General features: G+C 38.4%; 1 protein-coding gene across 1 annotated transcript; it reads right to left on the bottom strand.

The window, feature by feature from the left end:
- LOC18793170 (ATPase family AAA domain-containing protein At1g05910) lies at positions 1,366-8,952 on the bottom strand. Its single transcript, XM_007227305.2, has 10 exons — positions 8,368-8,952; positions 7,784-7,891; positions 5,864-7,675; positions 5,590-5,778; positions 5,340-5,482; positions 4,046-4,291; positions 3,504-3,690; positions 2,831-2,896; positions 2,360-2,741; positions 1,366-1,907 (listed from the first exon to the last, which is right to left on the bottom strand). The coding sequence occupies exons 1-10, from the start codon at positions 8,623-8,625 to the stop codon at positions 1,522-1,524; spliced, it is 3,777 nt and encodes a 1,258-aa protein (XP_007227367.1). The 5' UTR covers positions 8,626-8,952; the 3' UTR covers positions 1,366-1,521.

Below are 15,854 nucleotides of genomic sequence, written 5' to 3' on the forward strand. Positions count from 1 at the left end.
AACCGATGGATGGATCTGGTGGAGGAGAAAGTAAAAACGTTTAAACCAAAGCCCCCAAGACATGTTCTTGCATGTCTCACGCCAAACAAATGTCCAAGTTTACCAAGCATTTTAAAAATTAAAATTAAAAAAAAAGATTTCCAATTTTACCTCCATATGAAATGGCAAAGGGACAAGTGAACTACTCTGAATTAATCTAATTTTAATCTAAAGTAAACTATATATTTTAATTTAATTTACAGGAAGGGGGACTTAAACTTGAGTGCAAATGGACATACTACTCTGACCAACTAATTACCACGTTTACGAAAGCTTAAGTTTTCCGTTAAAGAAGAATTGACAGATCCGACAAAATGAGACTTCATAAAATAAAAAAATGAAGTTTAAGAGAGTGAGCGAAAATAAGTGCGGGAAGACAAAAAGAGAGATATACCACAAGGAAAGAGAAGTAATTGTTGTAAAAGAATAAACATGTGGAGCCCACTAACTATTCATTACTGTTCTTTGATAGAGTTTGTCTGTCACGAGTGAACAGTGATTACTGTTCATTACTGTTCATTGGCGGCTTTGATAGAGTTTGTCTGTCACGAGTGAACAGTGATGAATAGTGATGAATAGTGATTATTTCAGCCTATAAATAAGAAGAGAAACGGAAAGAAGAAGAAAAGAAGAAGAGAAGAAAAAGAAAAGAAGAAAAGAAGAAGAGAAGAAAAAGAAAAGAAGGAAAGAAAAGAGAAGAAAGATAAAGGAGGAAAGAGAAGAGGAAAGGGAAAGGAGGAAAGAAAAGAGGAAAGAGAGTCAGGCAGAGAAGAGGAAGAGAAGGAAGAAATAGGGTGAGTGAGCAGAGAGAAAATTCAGTGAGCCACACATATTGTAAACACTAAAGTTGTAGCCCTATTATTTTACATAGTGAAAAAGTTACTACTGCTGCTCTCCGGGGACGTAGGCATAGCCGAACCTCATTAAATACTGTGTCTCATCTACTTTACGTGCAGCTCAATATTCGCACATATTTCAGGTCATTTTATAACAGTAATCGAATATTTGTCTTACTTTTTTGGCAAGAAACTGTTCTCAACATTGTATGATTTTAAACCTGGTGTTTTGGTCGAAAGGTTTCAAACCTGGTTGATTAGGCACACTCCCAACCGATTTGATTTTCCTGAACGGCATTGATAACCTAGTACAAGTAGGATCCTCATATGGATACTATACCCTCAATTACGATGGTGTCTACAAGAGCGACTTTACCTCGTATTCGGCAAAAAAATTGTGTATCTAATACATTATGTGGGCATGCTTAAGTCATTACGAACCTTTTCATGTTATAACATAAGGAGATTAATAATTAAAACACAACGGATGGATTCGTCACAACACGTCAGCATGCCATGTAAAGATCAGATGTATACACAAAAAGTATGAGAGATAGGGAGATCTATATAACTCAACAAATCTGCAATAAAAAGAAGATCCCGACTTTACATCTGACTAAAGGATTTATACTTTGTTTTTAAGAAATCATAAATTTGCTTCACCCTCCGCAAATTTCAATAAATACCTCAAAATTGAAGGCTTGGTGCCATCTATATCACCTTTGTGCTTGATGTCAAAAATGCCCTTCATAATTCTAGTATAAAGCCTCTCTAGCTGTGGAATGTCATAGTTTTCAGTCCTTTCCACAAAAAGTCGCCTAACAGACTCTATTTGGTTTGTCATCTCACCATCTGACATGGTGATGTCTTGGGATCCAATCACATGAGAATTATGGCCAGAAATTTCTCCAGAAGTTTCATGCTGATGGGAGGATTCTGGCACTTCAGGATTAGTTTCATTTGTCTCAGGTCCCTGCGATGACTTGGACAGTATTGAATCCTGAAGCCATGACTTGTCCTCTGCAGTTGAAGCTGATCATCACCAGGAAAGTTAACATCAAGAAGTGAAATTGTGATCTTATTCATAGAAGGCTGGAAAAAAAAAATTGAAAACCATGTTCAACTAACAAGCATATCAAATTACAAAATAAGGCTTCAGAAAGACTTTTGGAATGCTAGAAGACACTTTATAAGGAAAGATGCATATTTGTACTTCAACATTTAGAGCATGTGACATTGGACTACACCAACGGCCTTGATTAAGCCTTCATTTCTCCATTCGTACAATCTCTTTTGCCTTTAGCCTTCTTTCTTATGAGGGTTCTCAGGAATAAATATTTCAAAATTACATGAGGCAACCAAGAGCAGTCCTAAAGTCACTCAACTCTAGACGCTAGACAGTAAATTGAATATTGAAAAATAAAACATTTAGTTACATTTAAAATATAAAACATGTTTATAGCCATGGAAAGGCTCGGAGTTACCTGCATGTGCGGGCTCAACATTCCTGTTTGGCCATTTCAAAACCTCATAATTTTCATCCACATGTACCTCCAGCTGGGGCTCTACATTCCTCTTTGGCTGTTTCAAAGCCTCATAATTTTGATCCACTGGCACCTCCAGCTGGGGCTCGACATTCCTCTTTGGCCGTCTGCAAGCCTCATAATTTTGATCCACAGGCACCTCCAGCTGGACATTACGAAGTCGAGCACTTGCTCTAGTGACAGTTCCCAGCTGTACAACAGGTATCACGGGGAAAGTAGATACCCCTAAACCATCTGGAATATGTTCTGGACCACCTTCAGCTGCAATCTTGTCACAATATGCAACTAGTGCAGGGTCCATTTGTGACAGCATCCCATGTACCTGAGGAGAAAAATAATACATATAAGAAATGCAAAAGCCAAAAGCCTCAAATAAAATATATAAATAATAATAATAACAGTCAAACTTACTGCGTCTCGAAGCTCATGAGCTCTGCTAACAATCCTAGCACCATTATAATCATCTCCATTGTAAGCCTGAATTCAAGATAGCAGAATACATAAAACTGACACATGATACAATTTACAAAACAAACACAATGACAACAACAATTTTGGGCTTTCTTTGCACAACATATTCATGAACATAGAAATCAGAAAATCAAAAATCAAGAGCGAGAGCATAATGTTTTTCAAATATTCCCAGTTTTTATGTTTTGCATGATTTTGGTATAAATTATAATTTATAATACAAAATAAATATAATAAAAAAAGAAACGCCTAAGCGCCGCTCCAAGGCCCCAGTTACTCCTCTAGGCGCTAGGCCCCTGCCTGCCACTCGCCTACCACCTAGCGATTTTTCGAACATTGTACGTTGGTAGAAGGGGAATAAAATCCAAACTCGAAAGAAGTGCAAATGAACTACCATGAGACACCATGCTTCTTAAAAGTTAAACCTAAGGAAAAAGAAATGCCACGTCACGAGACATCAAAGAACAGAAGGCAACATAAAACAGAATAACATGTCATGATTACAAAAACAGAACAAAATGAAATGGCCAACCTCCTTAGTCCTCTCAGTCTATCGGATGTCATTGCAATTATTATAAATTAACAGGTAAAAACTACAGCAAGCACCACAAACCTTTGCGTTGGAAACTATAAGATCAACATCTTGCAGGAATGAAGAACATGTAATATACTGCCCAGAGTCTACATTCTGCAGCAGCTTAGCCACATCAATAGGGTTCTGAATGATTGTGCGATAGTTTGGAGCATCTTCCTCTGACACAGGATAGTGGAAAGCACCAAACCTCTTATCATATAAAAGTCTGCAGCATAGGAAAAAAAAAGTATATAAGTAGAGACAAATTATATATATAATGAATCATTCTCATGCCATGAGCCAAATGGCCCCTATTCCGAATAAAATGAGGCAATCCAACAAAAAAAAAAAACAAGGCTTGACTAAACAGAGGCCTCAATTTCTTAATTTAAGCAAAACGGATACTACTTACAGACGAGGAAAGGAAAAAGATGAGGAAGTATTACAAAAAATTACAACGGTACAGTTTCCAAATTGTTCATTAAATTCTCACTTTGTAAACCACAGGCAAATGCAAGTAACCAGTAAGAAGATACACCAATCATCACAAAGGGACAGGGACACAGTAAGGATTATCTAACCTATTGCAAACATCTCTGAGGCACATCCGCAATCGGCGAAGGGCATGCTGCTCAGCTTCTACCTTGGCTTTTAACTCCGAGACCTTTGGACCACTTGCCACTTTTGGAGCCTTGGGAAGTTCAGGAACAGATACTGATTCTTGAGGCTTTTTTGTTATGCCCTCTAACAAGACTGACAAAGCAGCTTCGATGAGACGGTCAAAAAACAAAAATCTGTCTTCAGTAGATGGTTTGCCCAACTGATAGCTGATAACAAAAAGCAAAAATATGACTAGAATCATAGCCATGAAAAATACTCAATAAATTATCACAGATGATTTATGAACTAAATAAAAATAAAACTATGATAAGAGAATAAATTGATAAATCTTAAATTAGGTATTTCTGTATAGTAGTGAAATAACATCATATTACAATCCAGGGAACAAATTTCAAAACATAAAGCTTTTAGAAACCATCAGGCAATCACACAACATGTGAAAACCGAAATCTCTTTGCTATAATTGTTTATTAAGAGTGTAAGGAGAAAATCTTAGCGGTGGAAGTCTAATATTAGCTGCCATGGTTTTTTCATCAATTTTCAAGAATCTTAAAAACAGTTCTTTGACAACCCAAGAAATGCCATGTATAATACCTATAATGCAGACTCTTAGGGTATGAGGATTGGGAATGGCAGCTTGGCACACCACAAACCTCAGATCATGTAGCAGTTGAGCAGGCTTGAATCCAATGTGATTACACTTTCATAGGTAGATTTTAATCTTAGACTTTTAAACTTTCCATCTAAAGTAAAATGAACCTCATCTTCAAAAAGGTTTGTTTCTTCCTTTCGCAATACAACTAATGGATTACATCACCAAAAATAAGATATATGAATAAAAGTCTACAAAGAAAACAAATTTTCAATCTCCGGTGTAGCTCCTAATAGTTAAAAAATTTCTTTTGAAAGCAATTTATTATGTTATCCTGCTTAAATTTATTTTTTTCTCTTTTTCTGTTTGCTTCCCGAAAGGTACTGTTCAATCAGGATGAGAAATTATGTTCCCTTCTAAAAGCTGAAAAGAAAAAAGAGAACAAGAAAGTCTTGAAGACGCAAACCAAATGCTACTGTGTTTGATCCAATTAGGGTTAGGAAGTTTGCAAACCAAATGCTACTGAAATATTAACGATTTATTTTTCAGGAAAGACAAATAAAAGATTAGGAAGTTGCATACCAGCACAAAAAATGTCTCAGACAGAAACACAGCATTTGGATTCACAAATAATGGTTGGTTTTTAATAAATGATAACATACACTGAACGATCAGAAAATATTGAAGAAGCTGTGGCATCAACTTCAGCAGGTGGGACTGACAATGTCGCAAGCAGTAATATTGGCAAGTCTGATGGTAATTCTTCTAGCAACGTCAGCAAAACAGCTCGGAGCTGCTCATGTGCCTGCAGAATGAATCCATCAACCTCTAATAGCACAAAATAGACTAGTAGAATCTGATCATTGACAGCCATTTAATTAACAATGATATGAAACATTAGCATGCACTCACTGTCTCCCACCAAAGATTGAGCTGAGGCAAATAGAGAATTGATGGGGTTGTTCTCCTTGCTTCACCAAATATATGTACCAATGCCTCGTCTGGTGTCTTTGCACTAGGATCAGATAGAAGAGATGGAAGTCCTAAAGAATGAACAGGGAATTTCTCGAGTTCGTGTAAAATAGCAGGGCCAAGATGATCCTGTAAAACTAAAGGAGTAAGTAAATTTAGTTTGTCTTCCCATTACAACCAATTTGTCAATACAAAGAGGATCCACGATAATTACCAGACCAGAACCTTCACCGCCACATAGCAGAAGCCGAGGCCTGTAGACAAGAGGAATTGCAGAGCCAGAGGAGAGCATAGCAAGCTTGGTTAACTGTGATGTCACTGCAAGGGGAGGGAAAATATCGGATATATAGTTCATGGATTTTCGAAGATGCCTTTGCAAGCATGGTGCAACTACCAAGGACAATGGCCTGGAGTGCACAACCGCTCCTCTGTGAGCAGCTGGAGTAATTGTTGACATCGCTTCAACAAAGTGATACTTTTCAACCTTTACTGAGTCAACATCAATTACAAATTTATCATCGCTTGTGTAAACCTGAGGATATTTTTCACGGAAAGCACGAATGGCAGCTTCAGTACAAAGAGCTTTTAAATCAGCACCACAATATCCAACACAACTAGCTGCAAGTTCCAGTTTTAGCTCCCTTGAAGGAGGATGCTTCCATTTTCGAGTATGAATGTCCAAAATTTCAGAGCGTGCCTCACAGCCTGGCAAAGGAAAGTTGAATTCACGGTCAAATCTACCAGGGCGTCGGAGGGCTCCATCAATTGCATCAATCCGGTTGGTTGCTCCAATCAAAACAACTTGTCCACGGGAATCAAGACCATCCATCAAAGCAAGCAAAGTTGACACAATAGAATTATGAATTTGCTCTTGTTTGCTGGACCTTACAGGAGCAAGTCCATCTATTTCATCAAAGAATATTATTGAAGGTTGATTTCTTTGAGCTTCCTCAAAAAGTAGTTTTAATTGTCTTTCAGCCTCACCCACCCATTTGCTTAGCACATCTGCACCCTTCCGCATGTAAAAGCTGACTTTCTGGCCAGCCTTGGATGCAGCACAGGCTAATGCTCTGGCAATCAATGTTTTCCCAGTCCCAGGAGGACCACATAACAAAACCCCCCTTGGTGGGGTAATATGATAACTTGCAAAGAAATCTGGATATAATAGAGGAAAGAAAACCATTTCCTTCAAAGCATCAATATATTCAGAAAGCCCCCCTATATCATCAAAACTCACACTCTCATCAACCTGCAATGGTTGTATGTCTGCCCCTCCCTTTGAGCTCGGCCCCGCAGTTTGAATTCCAGAAGTTAAAGTGGCAAAAGCATCACCCTGATGACCCCAACCTGACGCAGCAACATTCAACCCCCATGCTGTTGTTCCATGCGTGTCTAGTCCCCCAAAAAGCCACGGTGGTCCAGATCTGCTCCCACCTCGGCCCCAGGGAATTGCAGGGCCTTGATCTAGTTCGTCCACAAGAAGGGAGTCATCAGAATCATCAGTCCTTGTCATACGATGGCGCTTATGAACTCGTGATCCACCCTTTCTCACATCCCTACCAACCTTTGTCCCCATTCCTTGACGCAACACTCTTCGAGGAGATCTTGGTCTTAGCTTACGGACATCTGCACGATTTCGAAGATCGTATCGTCTTCTTCCGTCTTGTTCTTCTTCACCCTCCTCATCATCACCATCTTCATCACCATCACCATCACCATCATCGTCACCGTCACCATCACCCACATCTTCTCCGTCACCTTCATTTTGACCATCATCTGCCTCATTGTATTCTATGTCATTCCCATTTTCAGTTTCCTCTTGGTCAATCTTCTCTTCTGAAGTATCCTGTTCATCATCAAACCGCAAAACCAACTGTTCTCTTGATGACTTTAATCGACGAGGGCGCAATCCTTCACGACGAGGTGTTTGTCTAGTCTCCAATATCTTTTTATGCTTGGGAGATGATGGCTCATCTTTACACGCACTATTATGAACCTGATTTTTCATAGATTTACCTGTAGCTTTCTGAAACCAAAACAAGCCCAAAATTCAGTTCAGGCAACATATCATGTTTTACAAGCTTCGATACTACCTTCATAAAAGTAACATGCATAGTTGAGTACAAAACCTCACCATTATATCTAAATCCTCACTTCCAGAACTGTCATCTGTTGTGTAAAGGTCACGATTCTTTGTTTCCTTTCTCTTCCTTGTAGAGCGTCGGAGATTGGATGCTTCTGCCTGAAAACAAATGCAGAAAAAAAAAAAAAAAAAAAATTATATATGTGCATATATCAGAGACTTCACATGAGAAATGGGAAGTGAGGATTAGGTCATCTTCACTCCTGCCCTAACCTAAACCCTTCCCCAAATTTAAATTTGAGGGAAATCACTTAAAACCCACTCCAACCCTTCCCTAAAATTTCTCCTAATTTGAGAAATCCCAGTACTTTTATGTAAAATCACTTAAAACCCTTCCCTGACCATTATTTAAGTCACATGCAAAATCAAAGCAAACAAACTAAACAAACAAACGTGCAGATTCACATCACAATTCCCTCAAAAACCCTACTAAAAATCAAAACCCTAAAATTATAACCACATGAATCATTAAACCTAGCAAACAACAGAACAAAACAAATATAATAACATCATATCCAATCAATTTCAAGCAAACAAGAACCATATTATTAAGAACTGAAGAAAGTTCGTCTTACATTATGGTTATTGGAGTCAGGAGGAGTACTGGGTTGCGTGGATCTTTGGGAACGGCTGCCATGGCGCATTATCTTAGCAATATGAGAAGCCGCAGTTCTGGTCTTCGTCTTGTTCTTCCGATTTCTCCGTTTTTGAATGAGGCTGGAGGTGCTTGTGTTGTAATAGTACATGCTTCGCCCGTACGCTGTGGGCCGTCTCCTCACCCTTCCGCTCGTCCGTACCGGCTCCGAAGCCGGCCCATCAGATCGCTTATGCATTTATATAAAAATAAAAATAAACTTACATAAATGCAGAAATGGAAATTTATGGAAAAGGAAACAATAAAATTAATTTTTGTTTTTCATTTTCGTGGAAGCAAAAATGGCAATTAAAGGGAAAAGGAGGAATTTAAGGAGGAAGCTCTGGTGTGTTCGGTAAAGTGGAGGACTAGGGTTTTGTACACAGACACAGTACAGAAGGAGAGGGAAGAAGGGGGCGTTTGGCTCCACGGGGAAAACGGATTATTTATTTTTTTATACTCTCGAAACTCACTCTCCGTTTAATTAGATTGTACTCTGTAAGGCTGTGTTTGGTGGGAGTTTGAATTAACGCGTTATTTGTTGACAAAAGTAGCCCATTTAAATTTGAATACGGTACCCTTCTTAATCTATCGCATCCTCCAATAAATGAAGAAATTATATAATAATACAGTATCACCACGTTATATTATGTCAATATTGTTGTCAAATATAAGGATAAAATAGTCCTAAATCGGGCCCCCCCTCTCTCTCTCTCTCTCTCTCTCTCAATTGGCTTTTATCATCACATTCTACGAGGCCCAAAATCTTATTTCTGCGTATCAAGAATTTCTTGGGATCTTTCTGGATGTGTTTCTCAGATCTGTCAAGCCCATGAGAAAAATTGGATAAAGATAACTTGAATCAAGAGGTTTTGAGGGAGAATTGGAACCCAATATCTAGTTTGAAAAACAGTTCAATTTTTTTTTTTAAAGATACGTGGCAATATTTGAGTGGAAGTGTTACATAATGGGATAATTGTTGAATTGGATAACTGGACGATGTGCCTAGGAATCTTGATTGTTAACTCACGGGTGAACATCATTAGTCTACTTTCTTTACTCGCTTACTTGCTTAAAAGCTTTTTACCAAATAGATTTGACCCAAGGGTCACTAAATTCTTTAAAGAGATATTTAGTCATATAACCATTCTTAGCATTAAAACTATAACTAAACCCTACACCATTTTAATTTCTATAAACAAACCCAAAAAATGACAACTTACCTTATTGAATTTAATTTTGATTATTAATTTACTTTAATACCCTATTGAGTGTTTTGGGCTTTTTTATGAGGTTTTGGGGTTGTGTTTATTTTAAGAAATCAATGACAGCTTTGTAATTTAAAAGAAGTTAAAAGTATTTTTGTTATGTTGTAAATGGGCTTTGGGTGTATTTCTAAAGTCCATTTCATATAGTTTTTTTTTTATAATTCGGGCTCCTAAATTGGGCATAATAGTGAATCTCCCTAAATTCCTCCAAAACTCTGAATCACCCTATGAAGCTACTTATTCTATTTTGCTTATTCACTGAGTCGTGAATCAACTCACGAGCCTCCTGGCCGATACCATAGTACATTGTCTTTTCGAAGGCTTCAAACTCAGGCTCATCTGCCAGGATCGCCTCGTCCTTCGATTTCGCATATTGAGAAGAGCCAGACCCAACTACCAGTTTCGATGAAAGAAAAGGGACTCCTAGCTTTGATTACTCATTCGCCAGAGACTACTAGGGAAGATGAACCACTTTTCTTTTTTAGATAAGATTTAGGCACAAAAAGCTATTTTGCATTCAAGAAATGCACTCATATCCCGAAAGAAATGCATTCATATCCTGAAAGAAATGCACTCATATCTCGAAAGAAATGCACATAGTTTAAGCATGTTCCACCACATTTTCTGGAGGGACAAAGAAAAGCATTCCTTGCTTTTACCCTCTCCGCTCATAGACGGGAACTTAATCCAAAGAGCTCGCACATAAACATGGAATTTCTACCCCGTTCTACCGATCGAAAACATCTGAGCCTTCTATATCAGTATGCATGTGAGTATGCAGGTCGTCTGCGATTTTGTCCCCAAAAGTTAGCCACATAATCCTCAAATATCCCTCTCTCAAAAGGAGTAAGACGCGAGAGAAGGGCAAGAGGTTCACTAAATCATAAGCAAGGATCGGAAGTCGAAGTGATGGTTTGCGTAAATATGCATATAAGATGGCGGATGGAAACACTAGTCAGACTGAAATTCTTAGGCCCTTTCTTATGCTGCTATTGGGTCCTCATCAAGCCCGTTAAAGGCCTGACAACAGTAGTCATTCAACTTGCATACTGATATAAAAGGCTCAGATGTTTCCGATTAGGAGAGCGGAGTAGAAATTCCATGTTTATGTGCCAGCTCTTTGGATTAAGTTCTTGTCTCCTAGCGGAGTGGGGAAAAGCAAGGAATGCTTTTCTTCGTCCCTATATCTATATTGTTGTCAAATATAGGGGTTAAACAATCCTAAATCGGGGATTTCGCCCCATCTTATCCTCCTCACAGCCTACTTCAAAGAGATTCTGTCAATATTGTCATCAAATATAGGGGTAAAACAATCCTAAATCGTTACATTCTATCAATATTGTCGTCAAATATAGGTCATGCCATAATAATGTGAGTTGTCCTTGGATAGATATTGTTAGTTTTGTGACCTTGTTACGTTGTGAAATCTACCCATTTTGGTAACGCCAAATTTTATTTGTTTTCCTACTTCAACGAGACAAGAAATTATAGAATGATATGGTATCATCACATTAGTTGGTGATACTTCCACTCAAATATTGCCACATGTCTTTAAAAAAAATTTAAAACTTTTTGCCAGTTAGATGTTGGGTTCCAATATTACCCTTCAGAAGAAAAGCAAAAGAGAGAAAAACAAAGAAACTATGCCACAGCCTCCCATCTCTATCTAATTCGCAGTCCCCCTCCTATTTTCCCACCCACTTATCTTCAAAAATTTTAAAGACAAATTTATCCAGTTGTAAAATGACTTTTAAGGACATAGGAAAAAAAAAACTTTTTTTAAAGCATTTCAAATATAAAAAAAAATTAACTTAAACAACATTTTTTTTAAACAAAAACTTTCTCCTCTCTCCCCCTCTCCCAACCCCGTTTGATTTCTTATGCTTCTTTGTTAGAGGTCTTTCATCCCCAGTACCAGAGCTAAAAGCCACTGTCACCACAACACCAAAAACAACAAGCTCAGATAAAAAAAGGTTCTCTCATTTCACAATCTTCTTGGCCCTTACTCTTATGATCTTTTGTAACTTAATATATATGAATATATTTCTCTTTCCAATAGGCGAAAACTAGCGCTAGACACCTGAACCAAACCACGCCATTAGCCGAAAATCGCACAATGAACCGAGTCTTATGGTGCACCATTTTGGAACATCAACGCCTAACCATAAGCAGCTTTCACTAATTGACTCGGTTCGCCGAGAAACTGGTTTGGCTTGGCCGGTTTCTCTGTGAGATTCGATGAGTGGAGTCGAGAAAGAAAGAAAAGAAGTTGACGAGTTGTGCAACAAGAGACAATTCCAGATGTAGCCATGCAGTGACAGAAGAGAGAGAGGAGCATATTGAAAGAGATGAAGAGATGAGTGGGAGAGACTAAGAAGAAGAGGGTATGGAAGAGAAGAGTTGGAGATAGAGAGGAGAGGAAGATTCAATGAAAATGAGCGAGAAGGAGATGAAAATTCGAAGAAACTAATGATATGTTTACTAATCCGTAATTGGATTAGGAGGAATTGAATTGAGAATGAATTGAATTGATGAGGAGTTGGATTGAGGAGAATTATATTCCGGATTCCTATTGAAGTTGTTTACTAAACCATATGGATTGAAAGAATATAGATTCTAGATTCTTATTGAAGTTGTTTACTAAATCATATGAAACTGGGGTAAGAGTGATACTAATTACTAAAAAGTCCTAATGGGTTAGTTCTCCAGGAATTAGAATACCACCTCCCACCTAAGAATTAAATTCCTACAAAATCAGGAATTCAATTCCTAATTTTGTGTGGGCCCCACTTACTTTTCAATTCCTTGATGCGAAGTAAACGTAGGAATCCTCCATAGGTGAAAGTCAACTCCTGATGAGAATTCCAATTCTTGATTAGTAAACACACCATAAGAGAAGAGGAAGAGGAGGCTGCGCAACAAATAATGATAAGGGTTCTTTATTTGTTGCCTTATCCGTATGAGTTAGGGTTTCACTCTTAGTTTAAAGATGAGTGATGCTAATACCCATTAAATATATTTAGTATATGCTTTTAATACAACAAAGTTTGTTAGCATGGTGGTATTGTAGCGTGCAAGAGTTCTAAGTTGGCAACAGGAGTTCAATTCTCCTTTGTTCCAATGTTGGAATATTAAGTTAATTTTTACCTTCGGTTCATTTCAGGTAAACTAGCGGTCTTGGAAAAGACAAATACAGATCGGATCGAAGAGCTTGGTTCGGTCTGATTCACCATCGAAAATTCAAAAATAACAAATAAAAAACCCATATGTTAGGAAGACTGCAATGATTCATCTTCTCTTGTATTAACTATTCCATAGTTCGAATAGACATTATTAATTCGTTGAAGATGGAAAACTCATAGGTTGCAAATACTTAAAGAAGGTTGAAAAAAGGAACGCACTCCACGCGCGACGAGTTGCTTTCCGTTCTACAATCGTCGACTGATTTTCACTAGAAATCGTCATTTGTGGTGATTTCTGGTAGCTCTTCTCTTGGTGCTTGAGTGGGTAAATCTGTAACTTCCTCCAATCATGAAGGAAGGCTCTCCTAGAGCATTTCTTAAGAACTATTGCCTTACAAAACGAGTCTGAGCTTCTAATGACTGTGAGCATGACACGGACCTGGTGGATGAGTCTGATCCAATTCCAATGATGTCGTCTGATGCAGGGGTTGGCTCTGATCAGGTACCTTATTTGGACTTTGGGGTGGAAAGTTTTAGGGATAAATTGATGAATAAGGTGAACATGGTTCAGAATGTGAGTATTGATATAAACTCCTTAGATGCTGATTATGAGGATCTGAATGATGCGGATGATGTGGTCATTTCTCGTGGTGAGCGTGGCCTGAGTATCCAATTTTCAGATAGAGCAATGGATGCTTCTGTAAACCATGGCAGAATGCTCTTATTGTGAAATTGTTGGGTCGATCTCACACATATATTGCAACAAAAGTGGAGCCTGAAAGGGGAATGGAAGCTTATTGACTTAATCAATGATTATTTTGTGGATTGCCTTTGTTCAAATTAATCAGAATTGGTACAATGTTGAATATGAAGGATTGCCTGATATATGTTATTTGTGTGGGACGTATGGACATAAATGAGAGCATTGTAGTTTGAAAGAGCAGAGGGTTGAAGCGTTGGGTGGTGAGCATCTAGCGGTAGGAGGGCACGCTAATTTGGGCTCTGATTCTGTGGAACGTATTCAAAGGGATACTGATCTCAAGCAGAGTTTGTGTGGCCCTTAAATGAATATTGCTCCAAGAAGGAGACCTAAGGCTGATGTTAAAAATGATGGGAGGAGGGAGTATGGCGCTAAACCAAAGGGATCGAGGTTTGATATTCTTAGGATGGTAAGTGAGAATTTTGGAAGGGATGATGGTGAGACTAGTTTGGAGGGGAACAAGGGTTCTATTAATGCTAATGATGCTGCTTAGTTTAGTTTTTCTCATGGTATTAAGATCTGGACTAAACCTAAGAATACTAAGTCTGGTGCCAGGCATGCCTTTAGTGATATTTCTAATGAGACTACCAAGGGTACTAATGCAGGTGAAGGGAGTATAATGAAGGCTTATCTTCCTAGTCAAGCTAAGTATGGTTCCTTTCCTAGTGCTCGAACAGAGATAGTGGATGGTAAGAAGGTTGTAGCCATGACTCCAGTATCTGAACTTGATAGTTGGGGCCACGGTCAACATATTCAAAAAAAAATAAAGGGGTGTATATTTTTGGCCACCAGCCTCTGAATATTAGGCCACTGGATACAAGGATTGAGAAAGACTTTGATCCTGAAAGTGTGGATGCTATCCTGCATTCTAATGATGATGATCATGGGAATCAACCTGAGAAGATGGATCTCTCTGAAGGTCAAATGGACTCTGTTGGCGGACAAGTGGCAAGTAATGCCTTCAACATTGTTTGTTGAAGGCATGTCTTCTGATCTTTAATTAAGGGTTTAGCCCCTGGAGGTTCTCTCATTAGTTGTTAGTTTCTAATGAATGTTGTTTGTTGGAATATTTGAGGTGCAGCTTGCACCAAGTTTAAAACTAATATGCTGGACATGATTAGTACCTATCATATTGATATGTTGTTCATATGTGAGCCTCGCATTAGTGGGCAGAGAGCTTTGAAAGTGATCCAAACTTTGGGTTTTAAGTGTTTTGGAGTTGTTGATGTGATTGGTTTTTCTGGGGGATTATGGTTGTTATGGAATGATAATAAAGTTACTGTGGAAATAGTGGGCACTTCTGATCAATCTATTTCGGCCTGTGTTTCTTGGCCTGGTTAGCCCTCTTGGATGTTTACTGCTATCTATGCTAATCCTAGTAGGGTTAAAAGAGAAAAGTTATGGGAGTATCTTACATTTGTACATGAGAGTCACGAATTACCATTGTTATTAGTTGGAGATTTCAATGACATTCTATCCAGAGGTGGATGCACGTTGGGACAAGAGGGGTCGGACGACCCCTTGGAAAGCTGGAAATTTAGCAAGGGACTCCATGAAAGCCCCATTGGATAGCTGCTGGAAGCCCCCTTGCATGCACACAAAGTGCTCGACGAAAGTCCCCAACGATTTGTGATGTCTGCTGCGCAGCTCAGCTGCGCGTCCTTTTTTTTTTAAAACGAGCCTTGCCAAACGACATCGTTTGGTCCAAGGCTCAGTCAAATTTTTTTTTAATTGACCTGGCCTCAAAACGACGTCGTTTTGGGCTAGGTTATTTTTTTTTAAAAAAAAACAGATAACAGCACAGCTGCACAGCACATCACAGATTCATTCAACTCTGCCTCCAAACCCTTCATTCCCAATTCCACAGCTCTTCTTCCCATCCTCTCAAACCCTAACCTCCCAACCTTCAACAACCTCCATCAACTCTTCGCCGGTGGCCCAGTGCCGATCACCACCACCTTTTACCGCCGTCCGCCGCCCATTTTTCCAACTACAACTACAAGTAAGCATGAAAAATTTTATATTAATAATTATAGTGATAATATATATTGTTGTTGATATTGATATTTTTTTTATGTAATGAAATTTATAGATATGAATCATATTGATTGATTGAGTTTATGCTTGAAATTTATGGATATGAATCATATTGATATATTTTTTTTTATTTAATTAAATTTATAGATATGAATCATAGTGATAATCATATTAATGTAGA

The sequence above is a fragment of the Prunus persica genome, chromosome G1, assembly GCF_000346465.2.
Source record: "Prunus persica cultivar Lovell chromosome G1, Prunus_persica_NCBIv2, whole genome shotgun sequence".
Lineage (NCBI taxonomy): Eukaryota > Viridiplantae > Streptophyta > Magnoliopsida > Rosales > Rosaceae > Prunus > Prunus persica.

What these genes read in the sequence shown, in the direction of transcription:
- LOC18793170 (XM_007227305.2), bottom strand. Translation starts at nt 8,625, where the DNA reads ATGCATAAGCGATCTGATGGGCCGGCTTCGGAGCCGGTACGGACGAGC. An exon ending in ATATTTTCTGATCGTTCAGT is followed by an intron (nt 4,292 to 5,339) that starts GTATGTTATCAT and finishes TTTTGTTATCAG; the next exon opens with CTATCAGTTGGGCAAACCAT. An exon ending in CTCAGAGATGTTTGCAATAG is followed by an intron (nt 3,691 to 4,045) that starts GTTAGATAATCC and finishes CCTATGCTGCAG; the next exon opens with ACTTTTATATGATAAGAGGT.